Source organism: Mesoplodon bidens, assembly GCF_964165515.1.
Source record: "Mesoplodon bidens genome assembly, chromosome: 18".
Lineage (NCBI taxonomy): Eukaryota > Metazoa > Chordata > Mammalia > Artiodactyla > Ziphiidae > Mesoplodon > Mesoplodon bidens.
The window spans coordinates 60467482-60477935 of NC_138175.1; the positions used below are offsets into that span (position 1 = coordinate 60467482).

The window sequence follows — 10454 nt, forward strand, 5'->3', positions numbered from 1 at the left end:
CACCCGCTGATGGCAGGAGGGGTGGTGGCCACGTGGGGTAGGACCCTACGGAGTTCTCGGCCAGTCTGCTCAATGTCTCTCCAACACCGCAAGGCATACGCCCACCCACAGGCCTGCTTGGGCCCTTCTCCCTGTGTGTAATAATTGTCTGCCCCTGGCATGGCCGTCTGTGTGGGAGCTGAGTTAGAGTCCAGCTGAGCCGAGTAGGGCTCAGATGACAAACAAGTGGGGGTAGGGTAGACTAAACCAAACTCCTCACCCCAGCCAAAAGGGACGGCATGACCTGTTTCCTGACCTCTTGGCCTTCTCTTCATGGGCCACTGGGTCTCTTCACTGTTCATTCCTGCCTGGGGCCTCTGCACTATGGTTCCCTCTGGCTGGAATACCCTTCCCCTGGAGTCACCTCCTCAGCTCTTCCCAACCAATCTGCAGTAGCAGCCATCACTTTGTCAGCGCTGCTTCATTTCCTCCATAGCTCCAGCCACCCTGCAATGACACTACTTTAGTCTGTTGGCACTTTAAATCTCTGTACTGCACATCAGATGGAGATGAAATGTATCTACCACAGGGCTCAGGCAAGAGCTTGGCACACAGTAGGACCCCAGGGAACGTTTGGCTGCTCTGAAGGACTGTGCTGGGCCCAGACCACAGCCCCGTCATCAGAGCTGACTCTGGGGAGGAAGGTAGGAGAGCACAGGGAAGAAGTAGTGCGCCCCCCTTCCTGCACTCCCCGAGTGCTTGCACACCTACCCCAGGCTGTGCAAGCTGCTGCTGTGCTCTGGAGACTGAACTCACCCACAGGAGCCCTCCTCCATGAAACTGACATTCTAGTAGGTGATGCAGACCGAATGTTGTGTCCCCCCAGAATACATAGGTTGAAACCTAACCCTCAATGTTTGGTATTTGGAGGTGGGGGCCTTTGGGAGATGATTAGGTCATGGGGGAGGAACCCTCATGAATGGGATTAGTGCCCTCATAAAAGAGACCCTCTGAGAACTCCCTCTCTCCTTCCACTGTGTGAGGACACAGAAGACAGCTATTAACCAGGATCCTCCCCAGACACCAAATCTGCTGGCACCGTGATCTTGGATTTTCCAGCCTCCAGAACTGTGAGAAATTTCTATTATTAGCCTTTTTTTTTTTTTTCGGTACTCGGGCCTCTCACTGCTCTGGATGCGCAGGCTCAGCGGCCAAGGCTCACAGGCCTAGCCACTCCACGGCACGTGGAATCTTCCCGGACCGGGGCACGAACCCGTGTCCCCTGCATCGGCAGGCGTACTCTCAACCACTGCACCACCAGGGAAGCCCTAGAAATTTCTATTATTTATTAGCCACCCAGTTTATGGTATTTTTGTTCTGTCCATTGGGATGGACTAAGACACGGGGAGACAGACATCCCTTAAGAAACCACACAACTGGCAACTGTGAGCAGGGCTGTGGAGAGGCCCCGAGTTTGTCGATGAGGCCCCTCCTGATGTTCTGCATTTCTGTCTCCTGGGGGCTCAGGTGACCTCTGCAATTGGCTTTTACCTTTTAGTGAAGGGAAGAAGTTGTCATGGCTGCTTCTTTTGTTGTAACTTTTAAAAAATTGAGCATTTAATGATTCTTTTTTACACTCCATAGGGCTTATTCATATCTCACCAGTATACATGGAGACACACACACACACATACAAATATTTCTCCCTTGGTACTGTTTTAGGTACATTCCATGTTGTGATATCCTGTTTTCATTTTCATTCAAAATACAAATTTTTCTTTTGATTTCATCTTTGACCATGGATTATTTACAAGTGTGCTATTTAGTTTCCAAGTGAGGGTTTTCCACACATCATACTATTCTTGATTTCTTATTGAATTCTCTCATAGTCAGGGTCCATACTTTGTACTGTTTCTTTTCCATTTATCATGCCTTGTTTTGTGGCCCAGAAGATGCTCCATTTTGGTAAATGTTCTATGTGCCCGTGACAAGAATGTGTATTCTGCCTTTATTGGACAGAATGTTCTATAAATGTCAATTAGGTCAAGTTGGTTGGCAGTGTTGTTCGTCTTCTCTGTCTTTACTGATTATCTGGGATGGATGTGGACATCTCCAACTATAATTGTGGATTTGTCTATATCTCCTTGCAGTTCTATCAGTTTTTGCTTCATGTACCTTGAAGCACTGTTAGGTATATTAACATTTAGGACTGTCATGTGTCTTGATTAATTAATCTCTCAACCGGCATGGGGTCAGTTCATTCCTTAACCTTCTCAGAGGCAATGGGAATGAAGCCATTCCAGTGAGCCTAGGACAATCCCAGCACCCTCCAGGAAAGGAGAAGGGAGGCAAAGGGAGGTGTTCTCTCCATGTATATGTAGGTGACTGCTGCAAATATTTGGATCCAGGCAGCTAGAAAGAGGTTTATGCTCCAGAGGCAAGACAGTGCTGCCTGGGTTCCTGGGCTGCTCAAAAAGGGCAGAGTAGCTTCTGAAGGCTCGTCCACATTAGTGACACATTAGGTAATTTCTTTGTGGGTATTCTGCTGCATGAGTTTGACGTGGCTGAAGATTTTCTCACAAAGATCATTTCTACAATGCTCCACTCAGGTATGAATCCTCTTATGCTGAGCAAGGTTGCAGAGGCGGCTGAAGATTTTCCCACAGTGGCCACACTCATAAGTCCTTTCTCTGGTGTGAACTGTCTGGTGTCGAACAAGTGTGGATCTTTCACTAAAGGCTTTCCCACATTGGCTGCATTCATAGGGCCTTTCTTGTGTGTGAACTCTCTGGTGACGAACAAGGTGAGAGTTATTGCTGAAGGCTCTCCCACATTCACTGCACTCATAAGGCCTTTCCCCGGTGTGAACTCTCCAGTGATAAATGAGGCTGGACTTGCGGCTAAAGAACTTCCCACATTCAGTGCACTCATAAGGCCTTTCTCCAGTGTGAACTTTCTGATGTTTAATAAGAATGGAGTTTTGGCTAAAGAATTTCCCACATTCACTACACTCATAAGGCCTTTCTCTTGTGTGAACTCTCCAGTGCTCAATGAGACTGGAACTGTGAGCAAAGGCTTTCCCACATTCGTTGCACTCGTAAGGCCTTTCTCCAGTGTGAATTCTCCAGTGCTGAATCAGGCTGGAGTTGCGACTGAAGGCTTTTCTACATTCACTGCACTCATAAGGCCTTTGACCAGTATGTACTTTCTGGTGCTGAATGAGGGTGGAGCTATTGCTGAAGGCTTTCCCACATTCACTGCATCCAAAAGGCCGTTCTCCGGTGTGAACTTTCTGATGTCGAAGGAGGTGAGAGCTTTGGTTGAAGTCTCTTCCACATTCACTGCATTCAAAAGGTCGTTCTCCAGTGTGGACCTTCTGATGCTGAGCAAGGTTGGAGTTATTGTTAAAAGCTCTCCCACACTCACTGCACTCATAAGGCCTTTCTCCAGTGTGAACCCTCCAGTGCTGAATGAGAGCAGAGCTGCGGCTGAAGGCTTTGCTACACTGATTGCACTCATAAGGTCTTACTTGGGTGTGGACTTTCTGGTGCCGAAGGAAATTGGAGCTTTGGCTGAAGGCTCTTCCACATTTGCTGCACTCAAAAGGTCTTTCTCCAGTGTGAACTTTCTCATGCCTAGTGAGGTGTGACCTGTTATTGAAAGCTTTCCCACATTCACTGCATTCATAAGGCCTTTCTCCTGTGTGGTTTCTCTGGTGATGAACAAGTGTGAGTTTGTGGCTGAAAGTTTTCCCACAGTCACTGCACTCATAGTATTTTACTCCAGTATGAAATTTCTGGTGCTTCCTCAGCTTAGACAGGTGACTAAAGGCCTTGCCACACTCCTTACATACATGAGATGTTTCCCCAGTGTGAAACTTTTGGTCATTAACAAGAGTTGATTTCTCCTCTAAGGAATTTTCAACTCTTAGGCATCTAAGTGGTATCTCTTCAGAGTGAGTTCTCAGGTGGTTGAGGAGGACAGAACTCTTCTGGAAGGCTTTTCCACAGTCACTGCACTTGAAGGGCTTCTGTGAGGCATGGACTTCTGGGAGCTGCCCAAGACTGGAAGGGTGTGATAAGGCCTCCCTGCACTTTGTGCTGCTGTGTGGCTTCCGACTGCGATCTGTGTTTGGGTGCTGGAGGAGGTCATGGCCGTCCGAGACATCCTTACCCACTAACCCACATGTAAAGGGCTTCTCTGATAGACAGACTATTGAGCTCTGCACAAACAAGTCCTTGTCCTTGTCCCATTTGAAGGGCTTTTCTCCACTGCACTCCTTCTGATGCTGGTGAAGGTTTGCACCAAACCAAAACTCTCTGCCACATGCTACACATGTGTAGGGAGTCTCAGCGTGTGTTCCTTGATGTACATCCAGGTACAAAATGTCTTTCAAGAATGGGTCACACATGTCACAACTGTCAGCCTTCTGGGTGGAAGGATGTGCACTGAAAATCCTGACCTGTGACACCACATCTACAGAAGCATCCTGCTTGGAACGTACCTCCTCATCTTCCACTCCATGCCAACAACCTGAAAGCCGAGAAATTTCTGGTTAACTGAGTGTTCCACTTAGTGGAAAGGGTGACTTCGTTAGAAATGTGTGACTGACACATACAGAAATGGGCCCAAGGGTTTGTTGATAGGCCAGGGGGGCCAGAGTAAGAGTGAAAAGCTCACTGTGCAGGACAGGGCCCAGCAAGCCACAGAGTAAAGGGGCCTCACCAGAGGCATGGACACAGAGACAAAGAACTTGAAAAGACACTTCTCAAAGAAAGATAAATATACACAAATGGCCAATAAGTACGTGAAAAAATGCTCAACAGCATTAGTCATTAGAGAAATGCAAACTCAAACCACAATGAGATACCACCCCACCAGGATAGCTATAAGAAAAAAGATAGTAACAAGTTGTTTATGAGGAAGTAGAGAAATTGGAACACTCATACACTGCAGTGGGAATGTAAAATGGTGCTCCTAATTTGGGAAACAGTTTGTGAATTCCACTGCTATGTATCTACCCAAGAGCAATGAAACATATCTACACAAAAACTTGTACATGAACGTTCATAACAGCCATAATTTTTGTAACAGTTGAAAAGTGGAAACAAGCCAAATGCCCATCAACTGATGAATAGATTAAAAAAACTGGTATATCGATACAATGGAATATTATTCAGCCATAAAAATGAACAACATATTACTGATATGTGCTGCAACATGGATGAACCTCAAAAACATTATGCTAAGTGAAAGCCAGTCACAGAAAAATGTATATTGTATGATTCCATTTGTATAAAACACCTAGAATAAGCAAATCTATATAGTCAGAAAGTAGATTAGTGGTTGCCTAAGACTCAGGAGGAAGGGATGAGGGGGATGGATAGTGACTGCTAAAGGCTACAAAGTTTTTCTTTAGGTAATGAAAATGTACTAAAATTAGAGTATGGTGATATTTATTTATTACCTCTAATTTTAAAAATTTTAATTGAAGTATGTTGTGTTAATTTATGCTGTACCGCACAGTGATTCAATTACACGTATATGTACAATTCTTTTTCATATTCTTTTGCATTATGGTTTATCACAGGATATTGAATACAGTTCCCTGTTCTATACAGTAGGACCTTGTTTATCCATCCAATATGTACCAGTGTGCATCTGCTAATCCCAAACTCCCAATCCATCCCTCCTCCAACTCCCACCCTTGGCAACCACAAGTCTGTTCTCTGTATCTGTGAGTCTGTTTCTGCTTCATAGATATGTTCATTTGTGTCATATTTTAGATTCCACATATAAGATCTCACATGGTACTTGTCTTTCTCCTTATGAACTTACTTCATTTAGTATGATAATCTCTAGGTCCATCCACGTTGCTGCAAATGGCATTATTTCGTTCTTTTCTAAGGCTGAGTAATATTCCATTGTATATATACACCACATCTTCTTTACCATCTGTTGAGGGACATTTAGGTTGTTTCCATGCCTTGGCTGTTGTAAATAGTGCTGCTGTGAACATTGGGGTGCATATATCTTTTCAAGTTTTCTCTGGATATGTGCTCAGGAATGGGATTGTTGAATCATATGGCAACTCTATTTTTAGTTTTCTAAGGAAACTCCATACTGTTTTCCATAGTGGTTGCACCAATTTACATTCCCACCAACAGTGTAGGAGGGTTCCCTTTTCTCTACACCCTCTCCAGCATCTGTTATTTGTAGACTTCTTAATGATGGCCATCCTGCCCAGTGTGAGGTGGTACCTCACTGTAGTTTTCATTTGCACGTCTCTAATAATTAGTAATGATGAGCATCTTTTAGTGTGCCTATTGCCCATCTGTATGTCTCCTTTGGAGAAATGTCTATTTAGGTCTTGTGCCCATTTTTCTTTTTCTTTTTCTTAATTTATTTATTTTACTTTTGGCTGTGCTGGGTCCTTGCCACTGCACATGGCCTCCTCTCTGGCCACAGCAAGGGGGGGCCATTCCTCGCTGCGGTATGCAGGCATCTCGTTGCGGTGGCCTCTCCAGCTGCGGAGCACGGGCTCCAGGCGTGCGGGCCTTAGCATTTGTGGCACACAGGCCCAGCAGGTGTCTGCCCATTTTTCAACTGGATTTTTTGTTGCTGTTACTGAATTGTATGGGCTGTTTGTATACTTTGTAAATTAAACCCTTGTCAGCTGTATCATTTGCAAATATTTTCTCCCAGTCCGTAGATTGTCTTTTTGTTTTGTTTATGGTTTCGTTTGCTGTGCAGAAACTTGTAAGTTTGATTAGGTCCCACTTGTTTATTTTTGTTTTTATTTCTATTGCCTTGGGAGACTGACTTAAGAAAACTGGTATGATTTATGTCAGAGAACATACTGCCTATGTTCTCTTCTAGGAGTTTTATGGATTATGGTGATATTTATACAATGAGAACATATGAAAAACCACTAAACTGTACACATTAAAAAGGTGAACGTGGGACTTCTCTGGTGGTCCAGTGGTAACGAATCCACCTTCCAATGCAGGGGAGACGGGTTTGATCCCTGGTCAGGGAACTAAGATCCCACATGCTGCGGGGCAACTAAGCCTGTGTGCCACAACTACTGAGCCTGTGAGCCTTAACAAGACAGCCCGCGTCCCACAAACTACAGAGCCCACGTGCTCTGGAGCCTGCCTGCCACAACGAGAGAGAAGCCTGTGCACTGCAACAAAGAGCCTGCATGCTGCATCAAAGATCCCACTTGCCTCAACTAAAACCCGACACAGCCAAAAAAAAGGTGAACGTTATGATATGTATCAGTAAAGCCATTAAAAAACAATGTCTCTGGGGGAAGGGGCAGAACCTAGGCGTGGCCTCAAGCTAGGTCACCCCCCAGGGACTGGCCAAGCTCAGTGGGATCCGTTAGGCAGACCGGAATGCCTGATCCCCAACCTCTTCTCCCACAAGGACTCTGCGGGACATAACAGCCGTTAGGATTGCTCATCAGGCTGCTCAGGGAGTGCATACAGCCCAGTCCCAGCACTCACAGCACCTACAACAGGAAACCTGGGAAGGAAGCAGTGTCCACGGTCCAGCTTTGGGATGAACAGAGCTTTCTATGGGGAGACGGCAGAAGGCAGATGCTGGCCACCAGGACGGGCCGAACAGAAGGGCCTTACCAAGTGAGGTCACGAGCTCCAAGTTCTCCAGCATCACACTGTGGTACAGCTGCCTCTGGGCTGCATCAAGGAGCCCCCACTCCTCCTTGGAAAAGTGCACGGCCACATCCTCGAAGGTCACCAGACTCTGCAGTGATGAGACGGCTAAGCCAGGGGGCCAACAGGTGGGCTGAATAACAAACAAATAGTCCAGTGGCACATCCAGGCCCTTGACCTGTGACTCAGAGTTCTGCCACATCTACCACTGGCGTCTCCTCTTCTCATGACCCCCTCAGTCCATCCTCCCCTCACCTGCCTTCAGCTCCCCCCGCCTCCAGGCCCTCACCTCAGAGAAGACAACAGGTGCTGGCACCACTGCTGTCCTCCTCTCCTCACAGTCCCCCTGGCCACTGTATCCAGACCAAACCAAACAAGAGGAACACATGGAAGGTGGATAGGTGGATGCTATTTCAGCTCTAGGTTGGCACACAGCCCACTTCCCCCATTGGACAATTTCCCTTGTGTCCTCCAGGTCACACCTCCCAAATATAAGAAAATTTGGGCTCTCTTTTCTTCCTTAAGCCTCTAGTACCAGGGCTCATTCCCTTACCTTGTACACACAGGACCATATCTTCCTCATATCTCCACTCCCCACAGCCCGCAATGCCATCGCCCCTCTATTTAGTGCCTCCCTCCTTTGCTCTGTTGCTTCAGCCTTGCACCGCAGAACCACGCGTAAGATCTCAGAACAGCCTTATTCTCTTCCAGCCCTGACCGTGCGCATGCTGTCCCCTCACCAGTCACAGCTGCCCTTGCCCCTCCTGATACACGAATCCCAGACCCACTGGCTCCCACTCTTGGCTTAGGAACTCTTAGCTTGGACTGACCCTTTATGTCCCTGCTACTCCAATAGCCTGAAAAGACCCCCTGGACCCAAGGAGGACGGCCACAAAAGCCTGGTGAGCTGCAGAGAGTAAAACAGTCTAACCTCGGGCCCCTCTGTTATCCTGCCTCAGGTACTTCCGGGCTTCATTTTTTCATCCCAAGTCTACACTGTACTCAGAGGCTTGGTCATCATCCTGCACCCAGCTCAGAGCTGCACACAGTGTCTAAGCACAAGCCTCCACCCCTTAGATGTCTCCAGCCTGGACGTGGCAGAAAGCGCACTTGGCACCTCAATTTGGCAGTCTCTGGGACATTGGGTTTTTTTGTGTTTGTTTGTGGTACGCGGGCCTCTCACTGCTGTGGCCTCTCCCGCTGCGGAGCACAGGCTCCGGACGCACAGGCCCAGCGGCCATGGCTCATGGGCCCAACCGCTCCGCGGCATGTGGGATCTTCCCGGACCGGGGCACAAGCCCGTATCCCCTGCATTGGCAGGCGGACTCTCAACCACTACGCCACCAGGGAAGCCCCGGGACGTTGTTTTTAAATATTTATTTATTATTTATTTAGGCTGCGCCGGGTCTTAGTTGCGGCATGCGGGATCTTTAGTTGTGGCATTTAGACTCTTAGTTGTGGCATGCGGACTTCTTAGTTGCGGCATGAGGACTCTTACTTGCGGCACACATGTGGGATCTAGTTTCCTGACCAGGGATCGAACCTGGGCCCCCTGCATTGGGAGCACAGAGTCTTACCCACTGGACTACCGGGTAGGTCCCTCTGGGCCATTTCTAATACAATAAGGCCAAAACCCAACTCTTTATCTTCCCTCTGAAATCTACTCCTCGCACCAACTTCCACATCCGGAAAACCTATCAGGGTCAACCATGATACCTCATTGCCACACATCAGGAAATCTAGTCCGTCCTACTTAAAAAGCACATCCAGGAGCCAACCACTTCTCCTACCTCACAGGCACCTCTCTGCTCCAGCCACAAAGAGCACACACCTGGACTACTGCAGTCTCCTCCTCAACGGTCTTCCTGCCTGCAACCGCGCCCCACCTCCCAGTCTCTTCTCCACCCGGCATCCAGAGGGAGCTTGTTGAGATCCGAGTCAGAACACCTCCCTCCTCTGCTCTGCACTTCCCGTGACTCGCATCACACTGCGAACAGAGGCCCAGCACCTCACTCTGCTATTCCAGGCCGGCTTCCAGTTCCCCTGCTCGTTACTTCCACCAGACGAAGTGGAGACCTGTGGTTTCCCTGAACACTCCCACCTTATACTCACCTCCAAGCAAATGGCACATGCTGTTCCCTGTGCTAGGGGCACCTTTCCAGACCTTATCCCACGTGATCCGCTCCATATAACCTCTGGCCTAGGTTCCGGATGCTAGGGGAAAGTGACTCTCAGGGCCCCAGACTCATGTGCAGGCGAAGAATTCGGGACACGACCATTCTCTAACGGGCTCCAGGCACAGGAGGGGTGGATCCCAGCAGGTGAGGACCTGTGCACCCGCCACTCACCTGCGCCGGGTCCATCTGCGACGCTGCAGGCCCGGTCACAACCTGTGGGCTGGGCGGGACCCTGCCAGGCGGCGACCGGGACGAGCCCAGCGGGCTCATCCGAACTCCCACACCCACTGGGTGGAGTGACCGCAGGCTGACGGTCGCACTCAGGCCTTTGTCTTCCCCAGTATGATATAGGAGCTGTCTCCCGGGAATGTGGGACGAAGGCGGGGCGCGGAGACTCTGCGTCCGTTCCACTTCCGGGAAAACCGAGGCTCAGGAAGGAAGGGCCGTCAGCCGAGGGTAAAAGTGACTGCCAAGGTGCGATGACTGCTCCAGCACGTCCCCCCCGGCCCCCTTCGCCGCACGTCCCAGTGACGGCTTGCGCATAGCCCCACCCGCCGCAAAACGAAGACTGCAATGGCCGCGCCGGAAGTCCCGCCCCACCCCCTGCGGCCCACGCGAA

At 48.9% G+C, this 10454-nt stretch overlaps 1 protein-coding gene across 2 annotated transcripts; it reads right to left on the reverse strand.

The window, feature by feature from the left end:
* Nucleotides 1–283: 283 nt before the first annotated feature.
* Nucleotides 284–10185, reverse strand: ZNF132 (zinc finger protein 132). 2 transcript variants are annotated; one of them, XM_081217638.1, is made up of 3 exons: nucleotides 10007–10185; nucleotides 7623–7749; nucleotides 284–4512 (listed from the first exon to the last, which is right to left on the reverse strand). In XM_081217638.1, the coding sequence occupies exons 1-3, from the start codon at nucleotides 10103–10105 to the stop codon at nucleotides 2585–2587; spliced, it is 2154 nt and encodes a 717-aa protein (XP_081073764.1). In that variant the 5' UTR covers nucleotides 10106–10185; the 3' UTR covers nucleotides 284–2584. The 2 variants fall into 2 exon arrangements, with proteins under 2 accessions (XP_081073764.1, XP_081073763.1); XM_081217637.1 differs by having other exon boundaries at nucleotides 7623–7791.
* Between the last annotated feature and the right edge of the window lie 269 nt (nucleotides 10186–10454).